This window comes from Anser brachyrhynchus (assembly GCF_964034855.1).
Source record: "Anser brachyrhynchus genome assembly, chromosome: 4".
Classification (NCBI taxonomy): Eukaryota; Metazoa; Chordata; class Aves; order Anseriformes; family Anatidae; genus Anser; species Anser brachyrhynchus.
Window position 1 is genome coordinate 11894485 of NC_137698.1, and position 18855 is coordinate 11913339.

The 18855-nt window shown below is 50.2% G+C and overlaps 3 protein-coding genes and 1 long non-coding RNA gene across 5 annotated transcripts; 3 read left to right on the forward strand and 1 right to left on the reverse strand.

The window, feature by feature from the left end:
* The first annotated feature begins 1126 nt into the window (after positions 1-1126).
* Positions 1127-3757, forward strand: LOC308194724 (uncharacterized protein). Its single transcript, XM_080590925.1, has 2 exons — positions 1127-2189; positions 2589-3757. Exons 1-2 carry the CDS (start codon positions 1341-1343, stop codon positions 2877-2879), a joined length of 1140 nt encoding a protein of 379 aa, XP_080447051.1. The 5' UTR covers positions 1127-1340; the 3' UTR covers positions 2880-3757.
* A 463-nt stretch (positions 3758-4220) lies between these two features.
* On the forward strand, positions 4221-5354 carry LOC308195064 (ribonuclease CL2). The gene is made up of 2 exons (XM_080591896.1): positions 4221-4379; positions 4824-5354. The coding sequence occupies exons 1-2, from the start codon at positions 4317-4319 to the stop codon at positions 5265-5267; spliced, it is 507 nt and encodes a 168-aa protein (XP_080448022.1). The 5' UTR covers positions 4221-4316; the 3' UTR covers positions 5268-5354.
* LOC308195079 lies at positions 4819-13884 on the reverse strand. Of its 2 annotated transcripts, none has more exons than XR_013951246.1 (2): positions 13803-13884; positions 4819-13135 (listed from the first exon to the last, which is right to left on the reverse strand). It is a non-coding gene; the product is annotated as an uncharacterized lncRNA (long non-coding RNA). The 2 variants fall into 2 exon arrangements; XR_013951247.1 differs by lacking the exon at positions 13803-13884 and adding an exon at positions 13232-13302.
* On the forward strand, positions 13124-18764 carry MBOAT4 (membrane bound ghrelin O-acyltransferase MBOAT4). The gene is made up of 3 exons (XM_080591874.1): positions 13124-14291; positions 14832-15047; positions 15255-18764. The coding sequence occupies exons 1-3, from the start codon at positions 14173-14175 to the stop codon at positions 16159-16161; spliced, it is 1242 nt and encodes a 413-aa protein (XP_080448000.1). The 5' UTR covers positions 13124-14172; the 3' UTR covers positions 16162-18764.
* Positions 18765-18855: the final 91 nt, after the last annotated feature.

Below are 18855 nucleotides of genomic sequence, written 5' to 3' on the forward strand. Positions count from 1 at the left end.
AAAGCACGAACCGCAAAAGCACAGTGAAGTCCCTCTGCACCAAAAGATGAGATAATCTGTCCTCCAAAGACAGCAAAGGAGCTCCGGGCAGAGGCACACGAATGAAGAGACTTGAGGGGAGGAGAGGAAAAGGACAGTCACTAAAGCTCTTTCTTTCCTTTTGGAGCTACATCCACGAAGGTGAAAGTCACTCAGGGTACACACCGCAGTTCCCCATCGTCCAAGTACACCTGGGTCCTTGAGCAAAAGCAGTCCCACAATTGGGTTTGCCTTCTCCCCACAGGGGAGCAAACAGCACTTGTCTTTCCCAGCCTGTTGCCTGCAACACTGCGGGGACCTCATCTCCTTCCATGATACATAGGAAGGTCTTTTGACAAAGAAATAGCAAGCTATGGCCTGTGAGGCCAAAGCATCTGCCGCAAAGGGACACTAGAGGTCCCTCTGCACCAAAGCATGAGCTAACGAGTCCTCCCAAAGGAAGAAAGTTGCTACAAGAAGAGGCACAGGAATCACAGTATCATAGAATCATTAAGTTTGGAAAAGACCTCTAATACCATCTGTTCCTACCATTAACCTTGTACTCCCAAGTCTACCACTAAACCATGCTTCACAGTCCTTCTTTGAACATGCTCCAGCACCTCAATATCTTTCTTGCAGTGAGGGGCCCAAAGCTGAACACAGAGTGAGGTGCAAGCAAGAGCCAGAGCCAAGTACAGGGGGACAATCACTTCCCTGGGCCTGCTGGCCACACTATTTCTGATACAAGCCAAGAAGCTGTTGGTCTTCCTGGCCATCCGCCCATAGTAGCCAGCGCACTGCTGTCTGATATTCAGCTGGCTACCGATCAACATCCCCAGGTCCTTTTCCGACAGGCAGCTTTCCAGCATTCTTCCCACAGCATTACGTGGGGGTGCTGTGCTCCCAGCACAGGACCTGGCACTTGGCCTTGTTGAACCTCGTACACTTGGCCTCGGCCCATCCATCCAGCCTATCCAGATCCCTCTGCAGAGCCTTCCTACGTAGCCTGAAGCAGATCGACATTCCCACAAAATAAAAGTCCTTTTTACCGAGCATGTATAGTTTCCCAAGGGGAAACCAGTGCTTTAGAATGGTATGACCCTATCTGATATCACCACAACGAAAGCTACATACTGAATAGTGAAGAAAGGTGTGAAGAAGAAAGTAATCACCAGACTACCACCAAATTTAACCACTGTGCAACACATTAAAGTCACAAGACTTATATCAGGAAACAATGTGCCCCAGCAAGTTACATATTTTGAGTTTATGTCATAAATGGAGAAAGATAAGGAATGAAAACTTCTTCCATTTAATAAAGAATGATATTTGTGTCATTTCTATGCAATATTGACAAGTATGGGAGTCACCAGCTGGGCCTGCAATCTGCTCCTGCCTGTGCCACCAAAGCCCTGAGCACCCCACTGGTGCTGCGGGCAATGCCACGGCTGCCCCACAGCCTGTGGGAACAGCACGGAAGGACGAGCATGGGTCTGGGGGGCTCAGCAACGCCCCTGCACTGGCACAGCTCCTCCTCACTGAGCATTTTGGAGCACAGCCCCTGCCCCCAGGGCTCTGGCCCAGGCCTCAGTGGCGAGGCAGACCCAGACCCGCAGTGGGGAGGTGACCATAGGAGCAGCCGGCTGAGAAATTCGGTTCCCCGGGCCCTGCCTCCCTGCCAAGACCTTCCCCTCTTGCTGGGTGCCCCACGAAGGCCTTGTGACATCACAGGGCCATCGGTGACAGCACCGTGCGGCTGCTGGCACCATCACCCACTCAGCGTGCAGACAGCGGTGCTGCTGGTGACGGCCAGAGATCGAGCCCAGAGAAGGAGCAGCAAAATGCTCAACCCGGGGCTCTCCCTTGTCTATCTGCTCTGCGTGGCCTCTCTGCTCCCCAGCAGCCTTGGCTGTTCCAGCCGGCCCTCCTGGGCCACGCTTATGTGGGACGTGGCTCCTGAGGACCTGGAGCACCAGGGCATTGGTACAGAGAGCCAGTGCTCCTACCTGCCCTACCTGCTGGGCCAGCTGTGGTCCTCCCTAGCCATGCTGGATGCAGCTTTTGCATCCATGGAGGTGCTCTACAGGAGCGACTCAGCCCTGTGCCTGCTTGGTGGAGTTTTCCTTGTGGGGATTTGCTTCTGGAGAAAAGCCAGGAGATGCCAGAGAGAGGTGAGTGACGGAGGTCAGGCAGGCCAAACAGTGCCAGGTTGCTGGGACTGCCAGGCCTTGGACTTTGGGTCAGTAACGGGTAGGACAAGGAGTAATAGCCCACGTGGTCATGAAGGACTCAGGAGGACCCTAAGGTGCCCTGGGTCTTCCCTGGACCTCTTCCCACCCCTGGGAGGCAGAGGTGGGTCTCATCTTCAGAAGAAGAAACAGGGACAGGCTGATGCCTGAGGGACAAAAATATGGGGCCTGCCTGAGGCTTTCTTTGCACATCGTGCTGCCTGGTGCAGCCCAGCAGGACCCAAAGTTCTCAAGAAGAGGCCAAGCCCCGGTGCAGATGTCTCTAGCCCCCCCAAGGCCCATGTCCCTTTCATCATGCCCCCCTTGGCCTCTTGTTTCCAGGAGGTGAGCAAGACGCCCTCAGCTTCCTCAGGGACGTGCTGCCACTGTGGGTACTCCTACGACAGCTATGAGATGCTATGCCGGATGGAAGGAAACATCGTCCTGATGCAGAAGCACCTAAGAGAGCTGCTCCTCCACCACCCAAGAGCTGGGAGGACCCAGAGAGCCAAAAAGAAGACAAAGGTGGAAGACATGGAAGAGGAGGAGAGCATTTTCTCCATCTCCCTGGAGAGCCACGGCTCCCAAGGAGGCTCTGGGAGGGAATCGGGGGGATTGCTCCCCAGTGAATAAAGTATGTTAAACAAAACAATGGAGGTTGCGTGTATTGTCTGCATCCATCCCTGGTACGCATGTCCCCTGGGAAAGTGGGAGAAGAGAAGGAAAGAGAAAAAGAAAAAGAGACGTAATCTGAAGGGGGGAGCCATCGCTCACCACCTCCCAGAAGCAGACCAATGGCCAGACGGTGTATGAGCAATGGCTACTCTGGTTTTCAAAAGCTACAAGTTTTATTTCTTAGCATTATTTTGTGCTGTGATTCAAGCACCGCTCCATGTCTGGGAGAGGCCACCAAAGCTGCAGCATCACTCAGGGCCTGCCTGGCTGGTTAAGCAGGGGGCATCGTTGCTGAGGGGCCTGACACAGCTGTGGCAGGTTTTTCCCATGCTGCATCTTAACCCAGTGCCAGTCGTGGGTGGCAGTATGCTGCAATACTGTCCTGGTGACACTGGCGGTGCCCGCCATGGCTGTGGCTGTGGCAGTGGCACCAGCAGTGGTTCGGGGGGCTGCAGGCCCTGTGTGGCAGCACAGTTCCCAGCGCTGCTGCTGTCGGGCTGCCTGCTGGGCTGGGTGCAGGATGCGTGACGGTGCTGTTGGCTTCTGTTTGCTTTACCTGCTGTTCAGCACAGGAGCCTTAGAATAGGCTTGTTTATACCCCACAGGGTAACATACTCCTTTCTGTCATCCTCCAAGTGTCTTTCTGTGAGCCCCAGGGGCCTCTGAGTGCCCTTCAGCTTGACCCAGGGAGGTCTGATTGCCATTTGGCTCAGCTGAGATGCCTCCAAGCACCCCTCTGTTCTACAGGGGGCCTGCAAGTCTCTTTTCATGTTCAGCAATAGTATCCAAGAGCCTTTCAGTTCAAAGCAGGTGAATCTAATTGCCTTCCTGCGTGCCCAGGGACCTCTGATTTCCTTTCAGGTCAACCCAGGGATCTTCCCATGTGTTTATGTGGCAAGGTTTTGGCCAGTGGCAGGTCCCTTTTCAAGCTGACTACTGCTGGCTCTTATCTAACGTGGCAGCTTCTGGTCTCCTCTCACAGAGGCCAGCCATGCAGCCCCACTTGCTACCAAAATTTTGCCACTTAAACCCAATGTCTTGTCATGGTTCCCCACAGGAACCACGTCTTCCTGTTCAATCCTGTTCTTCATAGTACTTTTTCACGTGCATCTTGCCCCCTCCACCAAGAGGACCTGCCCCTTATGGTACATGTGGCCTCAGGCGAAAATACGTTGCCTGTGGTGAAGTGGGCAGGAGGCACCTGAGGGGATGTATGCAGACAGTCATGTGGTCCATTAATGATTCCCTAATGACCTTGAGGGGTGGAGGGATGTGAGGGGAGTGGGGCCTCCTAGGTGCCAGGTTCCCCCCCTCACACTGGACCTTGCTCTTTGCCCTGTCCCTCCTCCTGGCCCCTTGCCTTTTGGGCCTAGCTTGGGCAAGTATAAAAGAGGCATGGGGGAGTGGGAGGGACCAGGATACCCTGACGCCCGAAGGAAAACTGAGACACTCACACAGGTGAGGGTGAGGGATACATATGGGACCAAAGTTTCTGCGGGAGGGAACCACAAGGAACCCAAGCATCTAGTGGGAGAGCAGGAGTATGGTGGGGATCCAGGTGTTCGAGCATGGGGGGAAATGATAGGGGATCCATATGTCCAGGGGGGTGTTCCATAGGAGACCCAGACACTTGCAGGGTGCAGGACTGTAGGGGACCTAGTGCTGGTGGGGTGTTCCGTAAGGGACCCAGGGATCTGGATGGGATCAACAGATGACCCATGTGTCCAGTGGACTTCTGTAGTGGACCCAGGAGTCACAGGGGGGCTTCCTCATGCATTTGGAGGGGATCTATAAGGGACCAGGGTGTCTGGGAGTGGAATCTGCAAGGGACTCGGGTGTCCAGGGTGGGTTTTTCATTCAGGGCTCCTGCAGTCCCGATGGCCCTGACCCTACTTACCACAGGTACTCATGGCGAGCTGGACTCTATGCGTGGTTCTGGTGCTGGCAACAGTGGCAGGGGCGGTGGGTGAGACCCGCTATGAGAAGTTCCTGCGGCAGCATGTGGACCATCCCCGGACACTCGGGCTCATGGGGCACCGCTACTGCCAGGTCATGCTGGCACGACGGCAAGTGACGGCCTCAGGGCGGCCTTGCAAGCCCTCCAACACCTTCGTGCATGCACCGGCTGAGGACCTGGTAGCCACCTGCAGGAACCCTGCTGATGCTATGGGGATCCATAGCACCTCATCACCCATGGGCATCACAGCCTGCCGCCTGCGGGGTGGGGACACCCGGCCCCCTTGCAACTACCGGGCCCGGCAGCTCCAGCACCATGTGCGTGTTGCCTGCCTTGATGGGTGGCCTGTGCACCTCGCTGGCACCCATGCGTCCCCTGATGAGGCTTAATGTGGGGGCAAATGTGTGGAGAGGTGGATCCCCCCTTGCTTCTGCCAGGGGCTGTTCTAGGACATACAATAAAGGAGGTGTCACAGGCCTGGGCTCCAGAATCAACTTGTTGGGGGACCCTGGGACCCTACTCCCCTGTGGATACCCTTTGGGTACCTCTGATCCCATCCGGAGTGGTCATGGACACCCTAGGTGCCCCCATAAACCCTTGTATTCTCCCAACCTCCTGGATGCACCCTCTAGGTGTCTCTGACCTCTACTGTGCCCCACAGACTGCCCACCATATTCTCTGCCCCCTACCAGGTGCTTCACAACTTCCCATGAAAGGGGCTGGAAGGGAACAGCAGGCAGCCCTAGACCTTTATTCCCCACCACTCACTACTGTGCATGGTCCCCAGCGCTGCATACCTTTTGTCTCAAGAACTCTGTGGTCAGTTTGAGGGGAACCAGAACAGAGTATAGTCTCCAATGGGATCAGCCTCTGTTCTAAATATCCTGAAACCTTAGGAGGTACAAAAGGATCTGGTTCTATTGGGTCTCGGTCTCAACACTGAGAGAAAAGAGTTCCTGATTATATTCTGCCTTGAAAATAAACCACCTCTTCTGCCACCTCTGGCATAAGGAAGGGCGCGGGGCTGGCTCCTATCCTGCACTTCGTGCAAGTGATGTGGCTGAGCTCAAGAGCTGCAAGACTCGATCTGTGGAAATTTCACTTAATTTAATAATTTATTTCCATAAGCTTTTAATTACTTGTTTGGGTATTGAGAAACAAAGAAGATACCAAACAATTACACTAGCACTTACGGCAATGTCTTCCCAATGCTCAACTTCAGGCCAACACCACTCCTCCCTTCTTGCTACTCTCTACTTCCTTGTTTTTTGCTGTGTGTTACACTCCCTCTCTTCTTTCTGAGGGATGGAGGGCAATTCAGAAGGCTGGAATCAGGGCATAAGGGTTTATTTTTTTGATTCTCTTTGCTTATTCCTGCTTCTCTGCTCTAACACAGCTTTCTCTGTGTCCTGCAGGCTCTTCGGGGCAATTTCTGTTCTGGTGTAGGTTGTACATGGCCCGTAATCCCTTTGTGTTCATACCTGTTCTGACATTGCTTCCTCCAAGGGCAGCAGATCCTTTGAGTAAATATGTGTTCTGACACGGGTCACCCATGGGCTGCAGTCCCTTTGGAGTTGTATCTCCTTTGGTAGAGCTTCCTCCATGGGCCTAGTCCTGGTTTCAAGCCCTAGTTTCAGCTGGAGCCTGTGCCATGAATATCAGAAGAGGACTTGGTGAGTCGGCCACCTAGAGCTGGGGGCAGACAGGCCTCCTGCTCCTGCTACCCATGGCCACCTTGGTTCCTTTTTCCCTGGCTTGGTGGAGAAGTTGGATGAAGTTAGCCTGGAAAACAGGCACCTCCAGCATCTCTTCTGTCCACAGGCTTGCTTGGCTGGGGTGGAGCTGGCTATCCTTCCCTCCTGATTCCTCTTGTCCCAGTGCCATCTCCATGGGCTTCAGGGCAGGCTGCAACAGTTTGCCTCCATAGCTGGAGTAGAGAAGGGAGAGTGACAGAGGGTCACTCTACCTTTACAAGCTCTGACTTAAAGCAAAATTGCTGGTGCCTGGCCTCTGGAGCACAGGGTGAGTCCACCATCATGGCAAGCCCCTGCTTTATGGGGTTACCAACTAACTGATTAATGGGGCTGATTAAAGATAGCTGCAACCACCCATCCAAAGACATCAGCATTGGGAAGGGCAGCACGAAAGAGGGGGACACAAGTACCAGAGCCACCCAGGACCCTCCCTGCAAGGAGTCTCCAAATAAATCCACTGGCTCTAACAGTTTTACTCAAGAAAGTGTGGTGGGAGACTACTAATGCTGCTCTGGGACTGGGAGTAGGGAACCTGAGTAGATAAAACAACAGGTGGTGGAGTCTTAAATGAGCTTTGAGAGAGATCAGCACTTGAACCTCAGAACCATCTGGGAGAAGAGACAGAGGCTGGGACATACGTTGTGTCCCTTCCAGGTCTCAGTGGATTTGCTGGGAGAGGCACTGGAGGTGGACTGCTTGTGTGGCCAGTGCCCCTACTTAATGGGGCACTCCTCTGCGGTCCTGAGACCGTGGGCTTCTATTTTTTTTTCTTTCCTTTTTTCTTTTTTGTAAACCCAATTCCTCTTTGGAAGAATGCAAATATGTTGTTCAGAGTATGACCTACTTCTCTCAGTGTTTACTGCCAGCATTCCTTTTTGTATCTCTTCACTGGTCAGCGATAGCTTCCCTTGAATTTCCAGTAGTAAAGTGCTTAAACTGATGCAACAGACAACTTATAGTGGCAACTTGGAGCTACAAACTTTCCTCTTTGAGGAATACCAGCTCCCATGCCTGGAGAAATAACTGGACAGATCACATCAACTCTCCTGTTGGGAGCAGTCCATTAGCAAGCTGGATGGTGGGACATGGTGATGAAAGAAAATTTATTGTTCAGGTCAAAGCGACCCAATACCTAGCATATGAAAAATTATGTGTCTAATGACCATGGCCAGAGACCCGCTTGCCCTGCAGCTACAGAGAAGCCACAGTCACTGTTACGAACTTGAAACGGAGAAGCACTTGTCTGTCTGGAAGAGCTATTTCTAAAGATTAAGCAGAGTCAGTGAATCCTGTAATATGGAAGACAGACAGAAGGAAAATCAGGGATGGATAAGGAAATGTTTAACAAGGCCTGCTTTTTCTCCTGTTTGTCTTCCACACTACAGGACTGTGCAGGTTTATCCATCAGTTATTGCTTCAAGGGGAAACAAATCATGAGCTCCCTTGATGTCTCACTGAGAAAAAAAAAATCAAAAACATACCTCAAGGAAATTCACTATTGCCTTTCCTTACTGATATTCTAGGAGAGCTGATGCTACAGATCTTTGGAAGGTTTAAAGACAGAGTTGGTTGTTTTTCCCTTTGCCAATAAGAGGCCTGACTTAATAAAAAGGAACTGAGGAGAAGAGACTTTGTGTGGGCCCTATGAAGCACCAGATGCTCTGTAACCCCAGATTTGCAGCTACAAATAGCCCAGTCTCATGTAATTTCAGCTCAGTTTTCTCTGTGTACTGTGCTGGCTTTATGTATTGATTTTGCATTCACGGCCAGAATGGGCCTCCGAGCCACCTCTACTAAATGCTATTTTGTTTGTCAAAAGTGTATTGAGGAACATGTTCAGCCTAACACATCCACTGAATACCCCAGCAAAGCACAGAGACACTGTACTAGCATTCTGGGAAGTACACGCTACAGAACTGCAAAACATTTGCAGAAGTGGGAAGTAAGCAGACTGTAGCCGCTGAGCCAACAGGCTTTATAAAGGTACAGGGCTGTCTGTGCTTCAGAAGTCACTCAGGGATTTAAAGCTGCTGAAATGTTTGCAGTCACAGCTGTACATTAAAACAGTGTATAAGAGCATTGAGGCAGCCTTTTAAATGCTTCCCGCTGGCTACTCTCAAATTTAATTCGCACAAAAACACATTTTTACTATCCCCACCGGGAGAAAGAAATGAAAAGCCTTGCAAAGCCAGTATTAGCAGCACCACTATGCATAGACTTTGAACTAGCATCTGGTCGAGGTCCAAAAGTCGTGACAACATGAACGTGACTGACAGCTACACGGAAGGAGGACCTGCTATTTGCTTTGCACTGGAGGACGCCAAACTTCAGCCACAGGCCAGCGACAGCATTTACTCAGGGTTCATCAGGCAGGTCTTTCTCAATCATTTCAGATAAATCCACCTGTCCCAACCGGACTTTCACTTCACGAAGGGTAGAAAAATTGCTGTGACTGCACGAGCCTTTCTCAGAGCGTATGCACAGCAGTTCGAAAGTGCCGACACCGAAAATGGGCCAAAAAAATGCCACTTGAGGGCAGCACTGCTCCACCAAACAGTCAGTACTGCTCAGAACTTGAACTGCTTCTTCAGGAAACGTCCCCAGGCATGTCCTCTGGCACTTACACAAAACAGCACGTGTACCTTTTAGTCCATCAGAAGCTGAATAAACCGTGTGAGGGTTTAAATCTTGACAGAAAAGGGGTTCCACCTGGGTAGGTACTGCCAGTGCACCCCTCAGACCTCAGAATAAATGCCTGCACGTGTTCAAGAAGAGTTACAGAAGTACTGCTGAACAGAGCACACAACAAGGTGAGAGGAGGCTCAGAGAGGAAACTACAAGACGTGTGTTGCGGAATTAAAGTGCATGAAAATATTGCAGGACTTACCGTCGAACACAGAAGACCTGAACTCTGGGAGAAAACAGATTTGAGGCAACATTTTGCCTAACGCATCACAGATGAACCTGCACATTCTTCCAGTTTACCAGCAAAGACTAAATGACTGCATAATTACCTGATGACCTTCTTTCTTCCCTCTCTCTAGCAAAATCTTGTTGATCTAAAAGTAATATGAAAGATATTTTAGCAGCTTACTGATTTAAAGATACTGCATATTTTTAGTATTATTTTTCACTGGTTTCTTTTAAATACCTTGCAGACATCTGGAACCACAGCAAGGTTAGTTACACACTACCCTGCTAAACATCAGCAGCAAGGATGACTTATTTATAGAAGGCACCACTGTGCTTATCACATTCCCAGAAAACAAAAGCACTGAAGCCATCCCTATACTGAACAGGAGCAGAGAGAAAGATCTTACACGAGCTGTCAGACTTATTTAGAACCTGACACAATGACTCTGAAGCTGTGGGTTGTGGTTAGTTTGCAACTAAACTAAATATACTTACAGTCTTGCTAAAGTTTCTGTGTGCATGTAGCAAGCAGATCGCATGCCTGTACTGTTCCATGAGCTACTCTGTCTGAAAAAAAAAGCAGTATCAAGGGGGTTTGGTTTGGTTGTTGTTGTAGTTTTGTTTTGGTAACACCTCCTGCAGATGTCAATGAAAATGAGTACAGAGCATCCATTAGTATATATTGACGCATGCATAAGCAAAAGTTTGCTTGGAACCACTCATTCTAACAAGAAAAAAAAAAAAAGAGAGAGAGAGATAGGCCTCTCCAGCAGTCCACATAGCATTGCTTGTGTACCCAGTGGTGTCAGGTGGAAACAGCAGCACTCACACAAAATGTGCAGCAAGGAACTGGACTAACAGAACCTCAATTCTGCAGTGTACCTCATCGAGGTCGCTTTTGTTGCAGAGTATAATAGTCATTTGCTTTCCAGACCTTAGTTCCTCAAGTCTACATTTTGTTGTGAAACAGGGGACAGAGTATCTGTTTAACTTGGAAAGCTTTCACACCAAGAAATGGTCAAAAGGCTATGCCACAGTGCAAATCTAACGAAACTGCTAAGCATGCAAGCATACTGCATAGTATAAATATGATGCATACTGTAAACCTGACAGACAATACCCTGCTGCAAAGACTGAACACCCCAGTGGGGATCTCAGTAGTGCTGCTCTATGAAACGTCCTTCCACTTGCCCGGTTCCTCTTCCACAACCAAGGCTGGGAACCAGGTTTTTCAGAGATGGTCTTCCTTCCATTGCAGTCCTGAACCACTGTTTCACGAAGACCCTCAAGGTCCCTCTCCTTGCAGGAAATATCCCTAGAGTCATCGCCTCCACCTTGTGTCTCCCTTTCACGAGCAGCTGTTGTTGTTTTTTTGTTGTTGTTGTTATTGTTGTTTTCTCTTCTGCATTCAAGCACACCAAACAACACAGTAGACCTGAAGGAAAAAGTTTTCAAGGCAAAAAATTAATCACTATTTCAGAAAGTCCATTTATACAGTACAGTCCGGAAACAACATATTCACAGTGTGTCTCAGCCTACTTTGATGCAGAAGACAACCATCACCAAACCCTTCCTTAGCAGCTGGGACTCTGGATAAACCCATTTCATTAACACCCACTTCATTAACAGTCACATCGAGCTGAGTATGAGGGCCAGGCTATTTGTTCAGTGGTGTAGGCATTCAAAAAGATGGGTTTTACCCAGGCTCAGACTAGACTATTGAATCTTGTCTAATTTCCCTAACTTCAGACTGAAGTCCCTATTGACCAGATGTCCCTGTACACCTAGAGTCAGGCAACAGGAGTCACCAGCCAGAAGAACCTAGCTCAAAGCTACATCACCATGGGGCAGAGAGATTTCTCAGACCTCTCTGACTGGGGTCATGGCTACAATAAGAGACTTTGTCACTATCCTTAACCTTCTGGGGTTCAGCCTTTTTTCCAGGAAGACAAAAATGTCTTTACCACAAGCAACCACGGGCCATTTACAGGCAGCAGACAGCAAATCTGTAAAGGCAACAAGTAGCAAAAAGCCAGTAAGGGACCAGTCCCTGCCAACAAAGGAAGAGGTTTTGCATTTTTGTGTTTTAATAAACCCTTGCATTTATTTTTTAATTCCCTTCTTATTTAGGCACTTTCATGTTCTGCTTATCACAGCCAAATGTGAAGTCCCAAGGTTTTTAGTTGATTCTGCCTTTTAACACCAAAGGGAGACAGAAACTATCATCTTGTTTTGTGGTGGGAAAGTCCAGGTTGCCCAAGGTCATAGAGAAAGACTGAGACAGGAGCTCAGTCCAAGCTTCCTAAACCTTATTTTTTTTTAATAGCCTTCCTTCCTATTTATGTGCTTTTCTCTAGGATAAAGACTAAACCCACTGGTCTGACTTTTTTCTTTAAAATATATATATATATTTTGCTTTTGATTCTGATCTTTCACTTTGCTGCATGTCCTGCAAATTAATGTGTATCACATATATATCTTACATATGTATAAGATCAGTATATGCTGCATTACAACAGGCCACCAAAACTGTTCCTGAAGCAGCACTATATTCCACTAAGAAAGCAGCTTAAAACTTTAAAACAGCTTTAAAACTTTAAAGCAGCTTAAAACTTAAAAACTTTCAGAATAGTAGCCCAAGACTAGTGTCTGAGTCATATCTGCTCAGATTTCATGACCACAGTTTGCTCTGACACTGCTCATCCCACTTCTTCCTCACTTGCTGTCAAAGAATTAATTCCTCAGACAGGAACAGGGTTGTTGCTTGTGTAGTACATACAAATGAAGCAAATAAAGCTCTCTCACAGGTTTCTCTCTGGCTCATACACTCACTTTAAGATCACACTTCCACAGCCCAGCAGCTAACATTATACAATAAGCAGCATGAGCTGTGCATCACATTTCCAATGCTACTGTGGAAATTCATTTCTGCTGCTTGAAAAGCAATGACATTTTTTCAGAACCATAGCAGTGAACTGCTTAAATAGGCACTGCAAAGGCCTTGAAAAATATTTACTCAGCAAAGTTAGTGCTGGGCTCCATGGATTTGGCAGGATGAGTCCTGTGAAACCAGGCTCCTGCTGCATGCCATGCATGCCAGAAGTTACATGGAAAAAGCTTCTCTCCAGTGCTATCACATATGAACTGCAAATGTTTAATGTCTTCCTCTTAAAATATACCTTACAAACACAGCAAAATGAAGAGCCAGTTCTCCTGCAGTATTCACTCTGAATCATTTTTTTCCATGGGGTTTTGTTCCCTGCCTTCTTATAACCATTCCAAACAATATGGTAGGCTTGCCAACATCATGGTGACTTGAAATGCTCAGTGAAGAGTAGAAACATTCGTAAAAGTTTTAAAATTAAAATTTCTTTCTTTCTTTCTTTTTTTTTTTTTTTGGATGAGAACAGATTTTTCTGTAATATTAAGCACAAATTTTGCTCTTTTTCACTGAAAAACAGGCAAATCTAAATATTTTTAATCATTCGTCCAAGGAAAAACCTTACTCCTGCCCCTCTAATAAGTAAATTTTTTTTCATACAGAGGAAAATTCCATGGCATTTCTCTTCACAATCACACTGTTCATATGCCTAAAATAAAGCAGATATCAATGGAATAAAACAAAAATCAAAAACAAACAAAAACAAGCATGAGCTTTCCATTTGAATTCACCTAGCTTTTCTTACCTGTATCTCACAGAGAAAAATGAAAAAACGAAGTCCTGTAGACTGACTGACTTTGTTTTTGTGGGCTTTTTTTTTTTTTTTGGTCTGTTTAGCTATGAAATACCACTAGTAGCATTTTGAGAGCAATAGCAACTGCCTTCAGCTCACCCTAGAGCTCAGTCTTCAAATCACCTTTCAAGTCTGACAAAAAGAGGAAATTTTGCTTTCCCACATGACGCATTTCTGAACCAATGTGCAGTTTAACAGCGACAGCTGATTTCTGCGATCTCAAGTATGTCTGTGATTCCATTTTTTATCTTCTCAAAGAAAAAACGTTCAGGAAGAATAAAACTATTTCTTTATGTCTGGTAAGTGAAAAGGCCCTGTGGCTCAGGCTGAGTGCTGGGGTTGATGGGCTCACCCTCCCCTGGCTTTTTGCAGAGGTGACAGAGTCCATCTTCTCTCTGTCACCAGGAATTTAAACAGCAGGAGATCCCCACCACCACCCCACGACAAGCAAGGCCAGAGATGGGAAAGAGCCACAGCTTTCCATGAAGGACTGAGCTGAGATGAGGCCAAGCCTCTTCTGTACCTGGGGATTTTTCTCTGAAGTGCATCCCAGCATGACACATTTGGCAGCTCAAAGAGGCTCTCATCTCGGCGCTCACTCTCACTGCCTGCAAAGCACGTGGTAATGGCACGGGTATCTGGCAGAGCAAATAACCAGCCCCTAACTTTTTCCACCTGCTCACAGACCTTGGGAGAGAGGTGCTTCAAGGAGCCAGCACTGACGAATGCAAAAAACACGCACCTCTTCCTGCAGATATCTCTGTTTCCTTGGCTCCGCTCTGTTTTTTTGCTGTTTGTGACGTGCTCCTGCCAGATATAAAGCAGAGACAGAGGAGCCCTTGGCTCAGTCCATTTTCCAGGTGTCAGAGGCAGCCAAAGAAGCACGGTGCTCAATGCGCTGGGCGGACCTGCTCATCCTTCTCCCTGCAGCCTGGTACCAGCTGGCAGCTTTCCCCTTCGCTGCTCTCTTCCACCAGCTCTGCGCTTCGGGGCAACTCTCTCTGACCGCTCGGTATGTGGTTGCCACCTCTGCTGCTGCGACAAGGGCAGGTTGTGTCCGTGGGTGCTTTCTGGGTCTCTCCTAGCCAGAAGTGCAGTGGGATGCAAGGTAGCGATTCCCTGCTGATACGGGTATGCACGTGAGCTGTCCCGCTCCCCTCTTTGTGCAGGGGGGCCAGTTCAGGGTGGTTAAGGCTAAAACAGCCAGGCCAGACTCTCCTGTTGAAAGAGATGGTTTTAGGGGTGTACTGGGATGAGTGCATGGGCAAAGGGAGCAGGGAGGGAACGGGGACTGTCTCTGATGTGACTAACACAGGGGCCAGGCAGGGGCTGTGATACGCAGCCTAGTCCCCCCGTCCCTGCCTTGCAGCTATGGTGGGGTGCTAGTGACCCCTCAGCCCCACAAGAGACCAAGCGTCTGCCACGAGAGGCAGACTGCAGGGCACTGTGGAGGCTGCTTGCCTCAGACTACACCCTACCACCACCACCAGGGCTGGAGCCTCAGTCGCCATTTTCCCCAAAAGCCAGTCAAAGGGCATCTGGTCTCTTCTAGGTACACATTCCTCCTCGCTGGAGGATGTCTCCTTGCAGTCACAGCCATGGGCAGCTATGCCGTGTTACTTCTTATCCCCGCTGCTGGCTCTGTGCTCGTCCTCCTCTCCGTCAGCCCAGCTCACGTCCACACCTGGGTCTTTGGCCTCCAGATGTGCTGGCAGACGCTCTGCCACCTGGGCCTGGGCAGCTCGGCGCTGGAGTCAGAGGATGCCAGGTAACCTTCCAGCCCTGCCTCCCTCCCTCTCCACCTTCCCAGCCATTTTGGACGGGTGGAGGTTGGTCTGTCCTTGGCCCCCAGCTGCATCCCTGCTGATGGATGGCACTGTGGGCATGGCAGCGGGGAGGTGGGAGGGACAGCATGTGTGCCCATGCGCTCCTTTCAAGGCACCCTCAGCGGCTCCCCGGTGCTTTCTCCTTTCAGGCCAGCTGTTGCCCTCTCCGCCATTATGCTGCTCACCCAGAAAGTGACATCTCTGGCCCTGGACATCCACGAAGGGACCGTTCTGCCCCAGGCAGGCCAGGGGCTTTTGCAGCAAGCCTTGCCTCTCTGCAGCTACCTGCTCTTTTTCCCAGCCCTCCTCGGAGGCCCCCTGTACCCCTTCAGCAGGTTTCAGGTCCAAGCCGAGTCCTTGGGGGCTGTCCCCCTGCCAGTGGAGGCTGCTGGCCGGAGGTGCCTTGGGGCGCTGGCACTGCAGGCGCTGCGTGTGGGGCTGGAGGGCTGGCTGCCCCATGCACAGGGCTGCTGCATCCTGGCCAGCCTGTGCCACGCGTGGATGCGGGCCCTGCTTTTCAGGCTGGCCTACTACACACAGTGGGTACTGGATGAGGCCCTTCTCGAGATGGCAGGCTTTGGGCTGGTGGTGGGGCAGGGAGACCTTTCAGGCCGTGACCTGTGGGTGCTGGAGACCACACACCGCCTGGCTGTCTTTGCCCGAACCTGGAACAAGAGCACGTCCCGCTGGCTGCGGAGGCTGGTCTTCCAGCGCTGCCCAGCCCAGCCGCTCCTCGCCACTTTCGCCTTCTCCGCCTGGTGGCACGGCCTCCGGCCCGGGCACGTCTTTGGTTTCCTGTGCTGGGCCATCATGGTGGAGGCCGACTACCGCATCCATCCCTTCCTCAGCGCCTGGGCCGCCTCCCGTGTTGCAAAGCTCCTCTACCGTGGCACGACCTGGATCTTCACGCAGCTCATTGTTGCCTACATCCTGGATGCTGTGGAGTCTGAGAGCTTCTCCGCGCTCTGCCTGCTCTGGACTTCTTACAAAAGTATCCTTCCCCTCTCTTACGGTGTTGTGCTGCTGCTGCTTTCCAAGAAGCCAAAGCAGAACTGAGCCTGTCCTGTGCTACCTTGAGTGGATGGCTGGGGATGTCCCTGTACATATGAGCATACAGAGTGATAGTAACTATTGGTCAAGTGATCTCCAGAGACCCGAGACTGTCCTGGGATATCCCCAGCTTTGAGGGATGTACTGAAGCAAGGTGTCGATGTCACCGACCTAGACAAAAGAGCTCCCAGCAGCACTGCTTGCCCCGCATTTGTCTTGAGGCTTCGAGTCTCAGCCTCATCTCATGTGAAAAGCATGCAACCTCCCTGCCAAACTCATCAGTGCTGCAAATATGTGTTGGTCAGCACCTGTGTCCAGCTCCTTGGAACCTGTCCTCCATAGGGCTAGCAGGTACATGCAGGGAGCCATATCATGCCAGCTTTCTTGTGCTCAGGGACCACCAGGAGCCTGGACGCAGGAAAAGGGGCTGGCAGTCTGTCACAAGCCAAGAAAATCTTTCCCCAACCAGCAGTAAAAGTGAGAGGCATGAGTTTGCAGTGCTTCTCCAGCAATCGCCCCTTGACACTCTTCCCATGGCACATGAACCCCAAGTTTTGTCCCCAGCTGGATGTCTTCTGCAGTCCCCCTGAGTGGGTGACATGCTTGGCCCCCAAGGTGGAAGGTCAGGGAACACGGATGATCCATCCCCTCAACCACCTCTGCAGAGGATCCTGGGCATGTGGGCAAGTATGTCTAGGTAGAGTTGGGGTCTACTGCCCGGGGCATGCTGAGGACAGCACGGGCAGAGGGGGGGGGAAATAAGCCAGCAAAGCCCTCAGACTTGGCTGTGACATTCAGCTAGGGCTTCAGGGTTGCTTTCCCCACAACAGCTGCACAATGCTCTTCTTGAGTCCAAGCACTGACCTAAGACCCAAAAGCCTGGGACTCTTTAGGCATGAGATACCAGAGGGGTAGATACCAGGAAACCATGGAGCTAGGAGCTTTTGTTTACATGAAAGCATGAAGCCACCCACCCAATCTCAATATAATATAGCTGAAAACACTACAAGACTATAGTTGGTCCCTAATCTGTGGGGGATACTGCTGCAAGGTACCAGGACCACCAACACCTGAACCAGTCTCAATCCAGTTGCCCCCATCATTATTTTCCAGTTGCCAGTACAGTGGGCATTACGATTGGATTCGTCATGGTCAGGCCCTGTCTCCTTCAGTGTTAGTCCTGCAGAGCTGCCTCCAACTTGTTCCCTACATCCATGCTTAAAAACTGAGTCACCTCTTCATCTTATCTATGCAAAACGTGCTGGGCTCCTTCAGACAGGTTCTCCAGCTGTTCAGTCACTCCCCTGGCCAACGTGAGACCACATGCAGCAGGCTGTGGCCAGACTTCCCAGCAAAGAACGTAGGATGGTCCACAGGACAGTGGTTCCCAAGCCAGAAGGCTCCTGCTGCCTGTGTTGGAGGGAAATGTATGCAAGAGACAGGGCACAAGAAAGCCTGCGTACAAAAAATCCCTGACAGTAGCGGTTGGAGCCATTCCACATTCTTTCAGCAGGCAGGGACGTGCACAGCTTCCTCCCTAAGGGGACTAGGGGAAATTCATTGCAAATGGGTGCCCAGCCAAGAAACCATTCCCTCCCATCAGCAGCAACTGCAGCCAAACAGATTAAAAATCCAGGTGAGAAGCCTGGAAAAGATTCACAGAAAGCATACAAAGTGTCAAAAATCATGGGGAATTAAAATTCCCACAAGAGAGCAGGCTGGAGCTGGAGGTGAATAAAGGTTGGAGAGTCCTCATGAATTTCTCCCCATTTTCAGCTGGGATGGGGGTAGCTCAGATGGTGATGTCCTTCCTCAGCAAAGCTGATGCCAGGTTCCCTCCATGAGCCCCAAATCGACCCCTGCAAGTGCTGCACAACCGGTCCCAGCAGCAGGGCAGCTCATCTCTGCCTCATATTGAGATGGAAGAGCATAAAGGCAGCCCACAACCTGCCTGAAAAGTCAGCAGCAACACGGCCTCCCCACCAAGCCAGGTGGCTGCTTGTTGCATGTCTCAATAGAGAGAAAGGGGACGGAGGGAGCTAGGCCAGCTTCTCCCCCTTCCCTTGTGCTACATCTTTTGAAAGAACATGTTCACAATGCAAACAGCTCTCCCTCTGCATTTCTAATGCATCAGCACAAGGCACCAGCAGCAATAAGCCTCCCAGACCAGAGGCTAGCAGCACCAGCCTCCCACAGGCCCGCTCATCTTTTGATAAAGGAGTTAAATACATGGTATGCACAAGGGACAGGTGAGTTACCAGGTGAAGGGAATAAGCTGGGTGGATGGGGAAAGCATAGCAGCCTGGCCCCGACTTTCTTCCTCGGGGCCTCGGAGGTGAATTGGGGATTTTCCATTTCATTAACTTTACAAGGGGTAATTCCCAGCATGCAGCATCTTCTTTGTGAACAGCCCCATCCTGGCTCTCTCACCCCTTCACAAAGGCAGCAATGCTAGACAGGAAGGCAATGCTGTACTAACATCCAGAGAAGGCAACAGGCAGGTGATACTTAGTTGCCACAGCAGAAAATACAGAAACAAGCAGCGATTTTTGTTTTTAAAGCAAAAAAAAAAAAAACAACAACAAAATGGATGTCAAAACAGAAATGAATTTGAAAGCACCTCCTGGCTCTCCCATGCAAAGGAGCATTGAATGAATTGTTTTTACTCCTCGGGAGAATAAGCCAGCTGTTCCTCCTTGC